Source organism: Lissotriton helveticus, chromosome 2_1 (genome assembly GCF_964261635.1).
Source record: "Lissotriton helveticus chromosome 2_1, aLisHel1.1, whole genome shotgun sequence".
Classification (NCBI taxonomy): domain Eukaryota; kingdom Metazoa; phylum Chordata; class Amphibia; order Caudata; family Salamandridae; genus Lissotriton; species Lissotriton helveticus.
This window is the reverse complement of record NC_136059.1, coordinates 77516570-77532271: the sequence shown is the minus strand read 5'-3', so window position 1 is coordinate 77532271 and position 15702 is coordinate 77516570. Positions and strand designations below refer to the sequence as shown.

At 45.9% G+C, this 15702-nt stretch overlaps 1 protein-coding gene across 1 annotated transcript in view; it reads left to right on the top strand.

The window, feature by feature from the left end:
- Positions 1–15702, top strand: part of SPR (sepiapterin reductase) — an 82855-nt gene that overhangs the window by 18709 nt on the left and 48444 nt on the right. Inside the window, exon 2 of the mRNA XM_078674491.1 lies at positions 5406–5696. Coding sequence (XP_078530617.1) covers positions 5406–5696 — 291 coding nt within the window. The remainder of the gene's footprint in view (positions 1–5405; positions 5697–15702) is intronic.

The following is a 15702-nucleotide window of genomic DNA, read 5'->3' as shown; positions in this document are numbered from 1 at the left end:
TTTCTTCTTTTTTTGTGTGTGTCCCTTTCTTCTTTGCTTTTTGTCTGCCATTCCTTTCTCTTCTTGTGGTATATTAATATGGCGTGGGGATAAAATAATGGTCTTTTCTTATATCGTGTATTATGTGTTTGCAACTGACAATAAAATATAATTTAAAAAAAAGAAGAACTACTAGGCATGAGATGGTAGGTGAACTAATGACGAGGAGCATGCACCTAAGCAATGGAATGATGTAGTGAGATGATGTGACTGTTTAAGCGTAGGGTGACTATGCGTATTGTAGAATGTTGAGTGTTAATGCTGTAAGAATGTGATAACGGATGGAACGTTTGTGTCTGTGGGATGGGTGAAGCTGGGAGGGGATTACAGTGAAGGGAGAATGGAGCACTGACTGGAGCTATCAGGTTGTGGCTGCAACATCAGGGCCTAACATTAAGTAAAGAAATACCCCTTTCTTGAATGGCTCCAGACTGTTGAGTGGTACAACACAAGGCAACTAGAAACCTCTCCTGTTGCTTTCCCATGTTACCCCGGAAACACCCACCCTTCCGTTATACTGTGCTGTGCTTGGTGCGAATGCTGTTTAGACCAGAAAGTCCCACCTAGTCTCCCTTTGCTCCTCTACGCATGAAAGAATGCTTCCTTCACTACCCTCTGCACATGCCAGAATGCTTCCTTCACTACCCTCTACGCATGCCAGAACGCTTCCTTCACTACCCTCTGCACATGCCAGAATGCTTCCTTCACTACCCTCTGCGCATGCCAGAACGCTTCCTTCACTACCCTCTGCGCATGCCAGAACGCTTCCTTCACTACCCTCTGCGCATGCCTGAACACTTCCTTCACTACCCTCTGCTCATGCCAGAACGCTTCCTTCACTACCCCTCTGCTCATGCCAGAACGTTTCCTCCATACCCTCTACGCATGCCAGAACGCTTCCTTCACTACCCTCTGCACATGCCAGAATGTTTACTTCACTATACTCCGCTCAGCCTCTGCTCATGCCAGAACGTTTCCTTCACTACCCTCTACGCATGCCAGAACGCTTCCTTCACTACCCTCTGCACATGCCAGAATGTTTACTTCACTACCCTCTGCGCATGCCAGAATGCTTCCTTCACCTCTCTCTGCAAATGCCAGAACGCTTCCTTCACTACCCCTCTGCTCATGCCAGAACGTTTCATTCACTAGCATCTGTGCATGCAAGAACGCTTCCTTCACTACCCTCTGCACATGCCAGAACTCTTCCTTCACTATCCCTCTGCGCATGCCAGAACGCTTCCTTCACCACCCTCTGCGCATGCCAGAACGCTTCCTTCACTACCTTCTGCTCATGCCAGAATGTTTACTTCACTACCTTCTGCACATGCCAGAATGCTTCCTTCACTACCCTCGGCACATGCCAGAATGTTTACTTCACTACCCTCTGTGCATGCAAGAACGCTTCCTTCACTACCTCTGTGCACATGCCAGAACGCTTCCTTCACTACCCCTCTGCACATGCCAGAACGATTCCTTCACTACCCCTCTGCACATGCCAGAACGCTTCCTTCACTACCCCTCTGCAAATGCCAGAACGCTTCCTTCACTACCCCTCTGCAAATGCCAGAATGCTTCTTTAACTACCCTCTGCGCATGCCTGAATACTTCCTTCACTACCCTCTGCACATGCAAGAACGCTTCCTTCAATAACTCTCTGCACATGCCAGAACGCTTCCTTCACTATCCCTCTGCACATGCCAGAACACTTCCTTCACTACCCCTCTGCACGTGCCAGAACGCTTCCTTCACTACCCTCTGCGCATGCCTGAATACTTCCTTCACTACCCTCTGCTCATGCCAGAACGTTTCCTTCACTACCCTCTGGACATGCAAGAACACTTCCTTCACTACCCGCTGCACATGCCAGAGCGTTTCCTTCACTGTCCTCTGCAAATGCAGAAGCCTTCCTTCACTACCGTCTGCACATGCCAGAAAGTTTTTGTCACTACCCTCTGCGCATGCTAGAACGCTTCCTTCACTACGCTTTGCACATGCTATAAAGTTTCCTTCACTACCCTCTGCCGCTGACAGAACGTTTCCTTCACTACCCTCTGGACATGCTAGAACACTTGATTCACTACCCTCTGCACATGCCAGAATGCTTCCTTCACTACCGTCTGCATATGCCAGAGCTTTTCCTTCACTACCCCCTGTGCATGCCAGAACTCTTCCTTCACTACCCTCTGCACATGCCAGAACGCTTCCTTCATTACCCCTCTGTGCATGCTAGAACACTTTCTTCACTACCTTCTGCACATGCAAGAATGCTTCCTTCACTACCCTTTGCTCATGCCAGAACGTTTCCTTCACTATCCCCTGCGCATGCCAGAACGCTTCCTTCACTAACCTCTGCTCATGCCAGAACGTTTCCTTCACTGCCCTCTGCACATGCCAGAACGTTTCCTTCACTACCCCCTGCGCATGCTAGAGCTCTACCTTCACTACCCTCTGTGCATGCCAGAACGCTTCCTTCACTATCCCTCTCCGCATGCCAGACGCTTCCTTCACTGCCCTCTCCTCATGCCAGAATGTTTACTTCACTAGCCTCTGCGCATGCAGAATGTTTACTTCACTACCCTCTACATATGCCAGAACGCTTCCTTCATTGTGTTGTGTACTCATGAAGGTAAGTGGGTCTTCTGTACCCTTTGAGATTCGCCCCTGAATGTTCCTGATAGGCTCTCACTAAGTGTGGAGAGTTCCAGGTTGCCTTAAAAGCAATGAATCAGTCTTTCAAATCGGCCATTTTTAGGGGCTCACTCTTGCATTTCTGTCTTCACTCATCGCTGCCTCCCCCAACAACTCCCAGGAGCATACACAAGCCGGGTGTAAGTCAGCTGAGTAGGAGGCCTCTGCTCTGGGTTGTGTAAAAGGCTTTTTCTCCTTCATTTGACCTTAGACATTACTAGTAGAGATCTCGAGGCGTTCATAGCAGGTGGATTGTTTTTCTTTTTATTTGTGGGTGTTAAACAGGGGTCTGTTCTCCTCCAGGTCCACCCATTGATAGATGTGCAGTGGGCTGCCACAACCCTGTCACTGTGCATGTGACCTTTGCCACCTGTCTTTCTCACTCTATCACCAGTGACGGATTTCATAAAATCAACTGGTGAACAGCAAAAAAAGCCACTTGCAAAACTGCTAATTTTGCTTTTCAAAGCTAAAAATAACTCTTCCCCACTTACCATTCTCAAATGCTAATGAGATATGTGCTGTCTTGCAGACTCAGCTGGACTAATCTTACCCATCTGGAATTCTCCAAGCCCCTCATGATGCTTCATGGTTCCGCTCATTGGAACTACTCCGACCATACCACCAAAGCCCACCCATCTGAACTACACTCCCTCCTGCCAGCTTCCACAAGTGCCCCACAGACTTGCTTGCTTTCGCTTGAAATTTGTCCAAATTCTTCCAAACTCACTCTGCATTCCTATGCTTACATCCAGTGTACATATCTATAGAAGCGGCTTAATGGAAATCATTCAGATTGATGAATACAAGAATATAGAATGGTTAAAACATATTTCATTTTGGTGCATTAGGCTAGGGCTATCTCATTTTTGGGAAGATCCTTTGAGCATGACACCTCTTTGTAAAAAGCTTCTAAAGAAATCCTTCTGGTCTTTTATTAATAGCGAAAGATTGTATAGTTCATCAATTGGCACTTTGACTCAAAAGTTCTTGACTGTAAAAGATAATGTTTCTTTCGAACCTTTTATGAATGAGATTGGACCACCACTGGCAAAATCTCTATACCTGCAATTTAGATACGGGGTCCTGCAGACGAATGCTAATACTTGTAGGTGGGGGTGTAATAAGGAGACTGACCTTTGTATTCTCTGTCCGCAAAAGGCGAGAGAGGATGATGCACATTTACTTTTCTTTTGTCCGGCTTACAAGTCTCCTAGGACTCGATGGATCAGATCCTTATGCAAAAATGTGGGCGTTAGGTCCTACAAAGAAGCCGAACGCATAATTAAATCCAACACCTCACAACTGGTGGTATTCTGTATAAGTAGGTTCTTGTTTAATGTATATCTGATCAAAAAGAAGCAATCGCCTCAAGCTATAGTGTATTTACTTTGTTCTAGTCTCCTCCATTTGCACATTGTATACTGTATGCTTTTAAGTAATGTATTTAAATGTTTTATACTCTGGCTTTTAAACTAATATTTTAATTTTTATATAACAAGATTGTTGTTTTTAGTGCGGTAATTGTAAACATGGATATATTGTGCACTGTCCCCTTCCTTCTCATTATTGCCTGCCCACGTGGGTAATTGCTTGTAAAAGACATTGTGGATATCTGCTTGTAAAATGCTTTTATTTTATTTTGCTTTTATGGCTAGATAGCCGAAATAAAGTTGAAACAAACAAACAAACTAATGAGATATGTGCTGTCTTGCAGACTCAGCTGGACTAATCTTACCCATCTGGAATTCTCCAAGCCCCTCATGATGCTTCATGGTTCCGCTCATTGGAACTACTCCGACCATACCACCAAAGCCCACCCCATCTGAACTACACTCTCTCCTGCCAGCTTCCACAAGTGCCCCACAGACTTGCTTGCTTTCGCTTGAAATTTGTCCAAATTCTTCCCAACTCTCTCTGCATTCCTATGCTTACATCCAGTGTACATATCTATATACACGATAAGTTGTCGAGTGTGTCTGTATGTAACTGTTTGTTTAGACTATATTTTGACTCTCAAACAACAAATAGCATGCATTTAGCATACAAAATATACCTAACACACCCAGACTGATGATGACGTTGTGTACCATGATTCTTCTGTTGTGTACAGCATTACCTATCAAACTGTTTTTGTCGTATATAATAATCAAGGGAAGAAATTGACATTACATTTGAGACTGAGGCCACGCCTCTCACCAGCAGGCATGTCATACACTTTTAGTTGTATGATATAATGTTGACATATGGAAATGGTTGCACACAAAAACACAGGAGTCTGGGATGGGGCTTTGCCAGCCGTCTACGAGAAGCTTGACTCCGAACACGCTCAACGGCGCCCAGTCCACCCACAAACAGCAGTGTGGTCAGAAATCCTCACAAAGAGCTACACCTTTTAAGTTTATACTCTTGTCACTTTGTGTTAATGATTGACTTTCTTTCCTATAGCACTAGCAAACAAACAAATCTATTATGTAGTAAATTTGCACTACCTGCCTTTCATATCTGTGTAGAGTAGACACTACCAAGGGGTGTTGGAATAGTTGTTCCCTGCAGTCATTACAATTATACCCATTTAAGTAAACTGCACATGTCCTCAAAGGAGGTGTTCTCTGTCCCAAAACCACAGTCTTTTTGCTTCAAACCACCCTGTTTTTTGTTTTTGTGTCTTGTAGGTTCTATAGGGGACATTTCCAAATACTTTGTCGACCTTACGAACCCAGCCGATGTCAACAGCTACCTGGCCTTCAATGTCACCTCCCCCCTGTGTTTCACCTCAGCTGTCCTTGGAGCATTCCCAAAGAGTCCTGGCCTCCACAGGGGGGTGGTGAACATTTCTTCACTCTGTGCCCTGCAGCCATATAAATCTTTCACGCTCTACTGTGCCGGGAAGGCTGCGCGCGACATGATGTTCCAGGTGTTGGCAGCGGAACAGCCTGATGTTAGAGTACTGAACTATGCACCAGGTAATGTTGCTTACATCTTCTTTTTTAAAGAGGTTTTCTGAGTGATAAATCCACTCTCAGCCACCGCTGCCAGTGAAAGCATGTGGCTCAGCAGAAAGTGAACTCAATATTGTACTGGTTGCTACCATTAGGGTTTCTTTTATTGCCTAGTTTGGAGATGCCAGCGTCCTGGAGGCAGTGCCTCCTGAACTCTGCCACATCTGGAGTGCCACATTTCGAGAAATCCACCAATGTGTCACATTTTCAACCTCAAATCTGCTCCACCCGCATAGTGGGAGCTGCAACCACACAGCGACATATCTCGTCTTACCCGTATGCCGCAACAACACACTTAATGCGATTGGAGGCGCTTGATCCGTCTGTCTGGGTCCCCAGTATTTTTAATGGTGACCAAAGACTGGAGAGTCAGTGACTTAAGGGCGCACACTTAATTGTGCGGGTCTTCATACTCCATTTCCTTCACTGCCATGGCAACCAAAAGGGTTTTCCATTGAACAAAACACATCTGCAGTATTTTTGGGAGAAGTTTGATTATGCCCTTCCTCAGGTACTCTAAAATGAAATTGGTATTTGTGAATAATCCAAACGTTCTTCAGTTACTTCACTTACTACATATACGGCAAAAATGACCCCCATGGAAATGTATGTATGTATGTATGTATGTATGTATAAACTATTTTGTAGCGCGCTCCGTTACTTGAGAGTATCCTGGCGCGAGGGGAAAGGCGGGAAACAGAACCGCAGAGAAAACAACTTATATTAAACTCTTGAATAGGTGTGTTTTTAAATTTTTCTTAAATGGCGCCACAGTTTGGGAGGAACGCAGATAAAGAGGTAGAGCGTTCCACGCCCTGGCCACAATCACAGAGATTGACTGGCCACCAAGTCTGGCACGTTTGAAACGGGGAAGGTACAGTTTCAGCTGCGTGGATGATCTAAGAGAGCGAGTTGGCACATAACAAATAAATCTCTTTCTCAGATAAACGGGGCCTTGGTCGTGAATGGCTCTAAACGCCAGCACCAGAGATTTAAACAAAATGCGCTGCGCAACCGGGAGCCAATGAATGGTGCTCATCTCAGCACGTACGCTCCTCCATCTGGGGATGTTAAAAATCAGACGGACGGCCGCGTACTGGATGATTTGCAGGCGCTTCACCAGGTAGGCCGGAATACCGCTGAACAAAGCATTCGCGTAGTCCAGCCTTGCCAGTATAAGAGCTCGGGCAACCGTCTCCTTAGCTTCATTAGGGAGCAGAGGGAAAAACTTGCGGAGCATTTTCAGTGTGGCAAAGCAGGTGCCTGTCAGTTTTTTTATATGCTCCTCAAATCTGAGGTCCTCTGCAAACCAGATGCCCAGGTTTTTAGCGGGTCTTCCCATCTCTTTCGGACTAGGGATGTTAGGGGGCCACAGTGTGTTCTTAAACAGAGGGGGGAAGGAACCGTAAAAAAGCACCTCCGACTTGTCCTCATTGCACTTCAGCTGGGCCTGAGTCAGCCAGCGAAATACAGAGGACAGACACCGATGAACTACTGATGAGTCCAATTGATCATCAGGCCAGGTGAACAGCAGTTGGGTATCGTCCGCATACCCAATTATCTTAGCCCCATACTGTTCCGCTAGATAGACCAGGGGGGTGATGTAAATATTGAACAGTAAGGGGCTAAGAGTGGAGCCCTGGGGGACCCCCGTGAGAAGTGGTTTAGAATTCGAAACATGGGGGGGGCATCCAAACCTGCTGGGACCTGTCGGAGAGAAACGAAGATTGTATGTTTTTATTTGAAAGAGCACTCCTAGCGTAGAAAACCGCCAGTGAGAGTACTCTGTGGAGACGATCTTACCCACACCGGAAGGGTTGGGGAGAGGAACCCATCAGATTGTACATTCCCAAGAGCATCTAACGTAGCAACAGCTCCTCCCTAACTGGCCCAAATTAGACCTTTAAGGAAGCTTGGCCACCCACTTAATGTCGCACTCAAAATTTCCTACACGGACCTACCCCGGCAATCAAACGTCAGTCCTCCTACGGTGCAGTGGGATCTAAGAACATCTCTCGTGTTCTGCTGATTCATGTATCATGTATTATTTGCTGATTAATGGCTAGGTGCCAGACAGATGGAAAAATGCTCCCACTACTAAAACAAACCTCTGCCGACCCCTTGGTGGCATCAAACTATAGGCCGATATCACTACTCCCTTTTTTCTCCAAAGTCCTTGAGAAATATGTGAATTTAGTTACCAAAGGATACGTGGAAACTAACAGTTTGCTCCATCACAGCCAGTATGGTTTTAGAACTAATTTTAGCACAGAGACTTCCTTGCTTTAAATCTCTGAGGTTATTAAGGAGAAACTAGATAACGGAGGAAAAGAGTTCTGATCTTGCTGGACCTCTCCGCGGCTTTTGACACTTTGCCCCATGACAGGCCCCTGCAGCGACTTCAGGAGTGCGGCCTGGGTGGCACGGCACTCAAGTGGTTCTCCTCCTTTTTAGGTCTCGCTAGCGAAGACCTATTGCTGCCGCTTTGGTGGTGGAAGGGAGACAGAAGGTGGCACGCGAGGACAGATGTGCACTCCGTGCACATCTCCTGTCACGGGAGGCTGGCAGCGCATGCATCGCACACTTTCACTTTCCCTCCCCCATCGGCTCCACGGAGCAAGCTTGTTGGAGGACAGGCATCAAGTGATTTGGTCTCCTCCTTTTACTGCCCCCATTCCCCCCATGAAGGTGGGTGTTCCCCAGGGCTCGATTTTGAGCCTGGCACTTTTTAATTTATATATGGCCCCCCTTGCTCCTTTGGCTGAGTCATCCCTGACTCGAGAAGTATGGCATGTATCCCCCAGGCTGCGCATAACTTTTCAAAACATGATCGTTTGGGCGATTGACTCACCCCTGTTTTGATCACATCTACTTGGCAGCCACATTTGAAACAGGAATAAGTCTATGCTACTCCGCAATTACTGTGCGGACAAACACACGGGGCTGTATCCTGACTACGCCTACTTATAAGTTGTTTCCCCCTCCCCTGTCCTGAGGAAGACCCATCAGCAGAGGATGTAACTTACCCTCCATGCACCAGAGTCGAAACGTCCGACATTTTCCCCAAGTGGGCCTGTACCTGATACTGCCCCTGCCCTGCCCATTCCACCGATGATATGTCTCTTTGCACCGCCTGAAAAAATTGCTAATGTCAAATTGGAATAATCCGTGAGGGGCAGGCCCGGATGTGAACTGGTGTCACTGTAAATTATAGCCAGTTTGCTAGGATGTACAACAACTACAATTGATTATTTGTTGAATGTACCCCAACTTTGACTTTTCCTTCTTATCTGTCTTACACATGAGCATGCTTTCCCTTTCTCACTCCCCTTGGAGCAACCTTTTTATCTCATTATTGAATATGGTGATCTATGTACCAAAACGTGATTGAAAATTAAAACAGTCACAATTGAAGTTATATTGAGTGCCGTTGTTGTCTTTTGAGGATGCAAATATTTATATACTTGTGAACTTGGTGTGCATTCATGACCTTATGCATTTTTCAAATAATGAATGCCTTTACATCTGAACTGTAGTATAAATAAGTCTAGGACCAACTGTTTTCTATATTGATCGACACCCAGGTGCGTGGACATTTTTGGGTTACCCCATTGGAGTCATATGGCGCGACAATAATCTCGTACGCTGATGATACTCAACTCTTGTTTACATGTGACAAGGGCGAGAAATTCAGGGGAGAGCAGATTAACAAATGGTTGACATGGGTGTTCGCTTGGCTAAGGCTGTATCAATTAAAGTGCAATCCAGAGAAATCTGAGATTTTTTTGGTTCTTTACCCTGCGAAGAATAGCGTCAATGGTGGCCTTCAGACATGTCACCCCCCCTTAACATCATTAAATACAGTTATAAACCTGGGGGTCTGGATGACACTCTATGAAAGCTCAAATTCAGACAGTTGCCGGTTCCTGTTTTGGCCGCCGAAGAATGCTAAAGAATTTTCTTCCCTTACTATCGATCACTCACAGGAAGACTGTACTCCAAGCTCTCATTATTTCCAGGCTGGATTATGTAAACGTCTTGTACCTGGGCCTCCCAGAATACCTTCTGAATAAACTTCAAGTGATCCAGAATGCGGCCGCCAGGGCGAATCTCTTTTTTTTTTTTTTTAAACGTATTTTATTGTTTTTTGTACAAAACATACAATCGTCCTTATAAAAGAGCTTCTATCGCATCTGCAGAGCAGCAATCCAAAATCCCCCCCACAGTTATACTATACATGGTATGCTGATACATTATTCCTTCATAAACAATGCTCCGAATGCAGCAGAACCCTCAGTGCCCCATCTCTTTCCCTAGGTTCTGCTGGAACAGTAACTTCCTTCCCCTTTCCCCAACTTCCCACCCCCGACTCAGGGGACCATGTCCCTTCTCATTTAATGTGTGTACACAGGAGTGGCTATGTGGTAATCTGTACGATGTACCTGTCATATTTCGGGGCTGATCTCCCACTGGTGAGCTGCTCATTTCAACTATTGTGTGTCTCGTGTTCCCGTAGTGCTAGTACTAGTGTTTCCCATGCCGCTGCAGCTTCTAGTGCCTTGTCATCGTTTCGCCGGCGCGCTAGCTGGAATCTCAATGTGCTTTCACTAGTGGCCCATTTCAAAAACTCATCCTTCCATCTTTTATTGATGAGACCCATTCTTGCCTTCCAGTGCTTTGTGATTTCACGTTTTGCCAATATAAGTCCCATATCTATAAATGTACTGGTAATTTTGTTCTTGGAAGTGTGGAGGAACCAATGCAGTATACTAGTGGCCATATCAAACTCTAGCTGCCTCTCCGTTATCATGTTCAAGGTGTCACCCACCTCCTTCCAATAGTGTCCTATCATCGGGCAGGACCATAGCATATGATCTAATTCTACACCAGCTCTCGTGCATCTGGGGCATGCTGCCGCATCTACCTGAAAATATTTCTGGATTTTTCCAGGTGTCAAGTACTCTCTGTGAAGCACGTAGAAATGCACAAGTTGGAACCTTGCATTCCTCGTGCTCTTCCAGGCTCGCCGCATTATCTGTGCCCAGGTTGACTCCGGAATATCTTTACCTAAGTCAGTTTCCCACTTACTCTTCAATGTGTCTAGGGGTTGCAGGCTCTCATTGAGCATTCTAGAATACAGGCACGTCACCGCTTTAAAGGTCCCCGCCGCCATCATGGTGTATTGGCAGGCCATCGACGTTTTGGGTTCCATCAGCCCTTTCTTCCAGTGCGCCTGTATTGCTCTAGTTAACACTGCATGCAACAAACAAAATCACCTCTTGGTAAGTCAAACCTCTCTCGGAGAGTTTGGTAGTGCAGCATAGCAACATCTTCATATAGGTCTCCCAACATTTGCAACCCCGCCTTCTCCAGATCTGCAATTGTGACCAGTCTCCGCCATGCGGCAATGCTGTCACCATCCCAAGTGGTATCTCGGGTGCATATGGATGTAACACTCCCGCTCTACGTTGGGAGCGATTCCAGCAGAGTCTGATTGTTTTTTCTTCTGTGAGAAGGTCCTTAAGGTCCAGCTTCTGCTGTAAAGCTATATATGAGATTACGTGACACGGTATTCCTCTCCCTCTCCTGTAGCCAGGGCGATTCTCATGCTGGGACCCAGAGCGTGGGTCTCCACTCACATGAAAGCTCTGCACTGGCTTCCTGTTCGAAAGAGAATTCGTTTTAAAGCTTTGATCTTGGCTTTTAAAGCTCTACATGATACAGGCGCCCTTTTACATAAAAAAGAGAGTTCAGCACTATATTCCTGGTAGAACCTTTAGGTCCTCCTTTCGTCCCCAAGTTTTCCCGCGCCCGTTTGGGTGGCCGCTCTTTCCAAGTTCAGGCTGCGGTCTGTGGAACTTTCTGCCGGTGTCACTCAGACGGGCGCCTGACTTACTTACCTTTTAGGAAGCAGCTGAAAACGTGGCTTTTTCAGCAATAGCCAATTGGCCTCTTCCAGCCTTCAGTAAGAGGGACATTTCTGCCCTGAGGTCTTTAAACGCCAGGACACTGAGTAGGTGTGCGCCCTATAAGTACCAAGTTAACTGCATTACTTTTCTTCCACCCCCTACATCTGCGACCATAACGAAAATGCATGTAAAATGCAGGTGCCAAAGTGTGAAATTGACATTTAGAGCTGTGTCCCTCATGAATGAGTTTTTGTCAACAGCACTGCCTATTAAAAGCCAGCGTTCAATCACATTTTCTGTGAAATAAACTGCCAGTTATCCTACTTTACAGCAACAGTTGTGCCATTGTTTTCTCCCCAAGCATGCTGTCCTTTCCCTCTTACAGTGCAGACTCCACTAATTTCTACTGCTGACGAGCAGGTCAGAGCAATGGATAGTTTCTAATTTGAGGTGCCCAAGGCCTCTTGCTTCCCTTAACTTCATCATTGCACAGTTAATCCCAGATTTCTTTTATGGGTGTTAAATTTCCGTCAAGCGGTACTGGAATACTATGTGGCAACCTCAATTGCAAAGTCTGTTTTTGCAGATTATCTCCATTTAAAAATCTAGAATCAGGCGCAAATAAAGCCCCTCTTGGTAGCACACGCTAACTGTATTTTGCAGCCGTCTAGGTGCCACAGCTTTTCGTATACATTTCAAGCCTGGCACCGATGCGCAGCGTACGCACGCAGCAGGCGCGCCACTGATGCTCTGAAGGTGCAACAGACGCAAGACCGTCTGCGCCCGACGGTTGCCAGGCGCCAGGAAGCCTGCTTTTTGTTCACAGGTATAACTCCACTATACACAAAATAATAGTGATCTAAAGAGGCTCAAATCCAACTGCTTAGACTGTTCCCCCCCACCTCCCTGTTACCGTTGAAGGCACTTTTTCGTGCTGGGCATGCAAATTCACATGCTCTACAACACTACTGGACAAGGAAGCCAGTCCTCCGTTCTATAATCCGGCGCACAGAGCCCATGACAAATTACATACTCCTACCCCCACACTTAAATGCATTTACTTCAACCCCAGATCAATCCCCAAACACTCAATAGAAATTTGGGAGCTTCTAGCATCAATGCAACCTGACGTATGCTTAATCACAGAGACATGGCTGCATCAGGCAGCACTGCTCAGTATTCCTATAGCATTTCCCGAAAACTATAAGCTAATTAGGCAAGACCGAGAATTTAAACCTGGAGGTGGAACAGCCGTAGTCTTTCGGGAAACCCTCACAGTCTAAATCCCTGACTCTCTCTTTACTAACTGGGTTGAGCTGATTGTGTTTAAATGGCATCCCCCAAACAGAAACCCTGGAATGGTGCTCTTATTTGCTATCCCCCTGGACAAATACAAAGGATTTCAGCTCCAATCTAACAAACAACTTGCCACACAAGATTTTCTCCTAATTGAAGGTTTTAATTACCACGTTGACGTTACCATGGATCCCGAGGTCCCTATCTTGCTAACACATCTCGAAATGCTAAACCTACAGCTTATAAAAACTGGTCTGACCCACCAAGCAGCGTATGTGTTAGACCTCATCTTCTCCAGTAGGTAGCTCCCACAAATTTGACACTCTACTGCCACTGATACAGACAGATCACTTTCTGATCAGCTTCCTAATTCCACTTACCACTGTGCCCAGCTCACCTGAGGCCCAGCACCAATCCATCACCAGAGCCTGGAAGCAGATCACCGGCTACTATTTTCAAGCAGCCTTCCCCCATCTTCAAACTAGATAACCCATTAGATATCAGTTCAACTCTTGTACAGTTTAACAACTCCCTTGCACAGACATTTGACATTGTGGCTTCCTATAAATCACTCACTAAGAAATATTCCAGACCCAATGCACTTTGGTATTCGGCTGAATTGAAAACTGATAAGTCCCGCTGCAAAAGGCTTAAGCACAATTGGAGGCTGTCTAAAAGCAATTCTGACAAATATTCAAAGATGCACTACAATCGTACCATGCCAAAATAAAGATCGCTCGTAAACAATCTATTGTCCAGAAAATGGATCAGGCCGACAACTCCTGCAAGGAGTTTTTTAAAATTGTAAAAACCTTCACCCAACCACAAAACTGATCCTCTGACCCCTTGGCATCTCAAATCTTTTGACACCATGGCAACTCACTTTCAAACCCAAATTAACACAATTTACAACAGTTTTCAATCCATAACCATCCCCCCACTGTTAGCCAACAACACTCTAGCTCTGTGACACTCTAATGTTTCTAGCCTATCTCACTAACTCAAATGATCGACGTATTAGCTAAAGCAAAATCAGGTTCCCCCGCTGATCCTTGCCCTCCAAATATCATTTTACTTTTTTCCCCCATCTTGCCCCGCCCATTACTCTATTATGCAACCAATCGTTGTCCCTAGCCACCGTCCCGAGGCATTGGGAAGCAGTCCGTGTAACGCCCATCTTGAAGAAGTCAACCACTGACCCCAAGGACCCAACCAACTACCGCCCCATATCTCTCCTCCCTCTGCTGGGAAAGACTTTGGAGGGCCACATCAAGAAACAGCTTATGGCCTACCTAGAACATAACAACTTGTTAGACATCTCGCAGTCAGATTTTCGACCACGTCACAGCACAGAGATTGCTCTACCTTCAGTAGTAGACACCATTAGACTATCTCTCAATGACGGACGACCAGCTATGCTGGTGCTGCCTGATCTATCAGCAGTATTCAATACCATCTCACACACAATCTTAGTACAACTTCTGCAGCAGATAGGTCGCTGGGGCTCAGCCCTTCACTGGCTGATAGACTTCCTTAAAGACAGAGTCCAAATATTTTCCATGGGTCCTTACCACTCCAAGGGCTAGATGTAGGTAATGGCAAATTACCGAATGGTAAATACCGAATTTTACCGATTCGGTATTTACTAATCGGTAATTGCTATGTAGGGGAACAAATCGGTAAAAATACCGAATCGGTAAGATTCGGTAATTACCGATTCGGTAATTACCGAATCGGTAAAATTACCAATTTTACAAGGGGGACAGGGTGTCACTTTGACACCCTGTTGCACCCCTGTTTCTGGCTTGTGTGCCCTAAGGGCATGTATGTGTGTCACATGGCACAGGTATACATGCACAGATGTGCATGTACACAGAAATTGGTAATTTACCACCCAATAGTATTGGGTGGTAAATAACGAATTTCTAAGGGCCTGTGGCACTGTAAACTGTGCCACCTACATATTGAATTACAGAATCGGTATATTTACTGATTCGGTATTTTACAGAATCGGTAAATTTACCGAATCGATAAATATACGATTCTGTAATTTTCTAGCCCCCTACATTACAATACCCAAATACCGGTCGGTAACGGCCGAAATCGGCCGTTACCGACCGGTATTTGGGCTCCTACATCTGGCCCCAAGACTTTTTCCCTGAACAAAGGAGTTCCCCAGGGTTCTTCCCTGAGGCCAACACTCTTTAATGTATACGTAACCCTCTTAACCCGACTGATTAAATCCTTTGGATTCGAGAAATGATCATACGCAGACTTGTTCCTTGCCTCCAACGAATCCCTCCTGTCCCAACTGCAAGTCGTTCAAAACACAGCTGCCTCCAAGGACTCCCATCCGCCCCTACTCTCAGAGCCTTACATTGGCTCCTGATCCGCAAGAGAGCCCTGTTTAAACTACTCTGTGTAACTTACAAATCCCTATCAGGCTCTGGCCCAAAATACCTGCAAAACAGAGTCATTCCTTATGTCCCAAGCAGGAACCTGCTTTCTAACAACCAATCTTTTCTATGCCTCCGCCGGATTCGCACTGCTAAATATGGAGGGCGCGCCTTTTCCCACCTCGGCCTGCACCATTGGAACAAACTTCCTCTGACTATCTGCATATGCTCAAGCTCAGCAGAGTTCAGGAAGCATCTTAAAACACTGCCGCTGCTACAAATATCTGCGGTACACGGGCCGAGATGTCGCTGCCGGGATGAGTAGTGCGCTATATCAAGCTCCATATAACATAACATAAATGCTTTTCA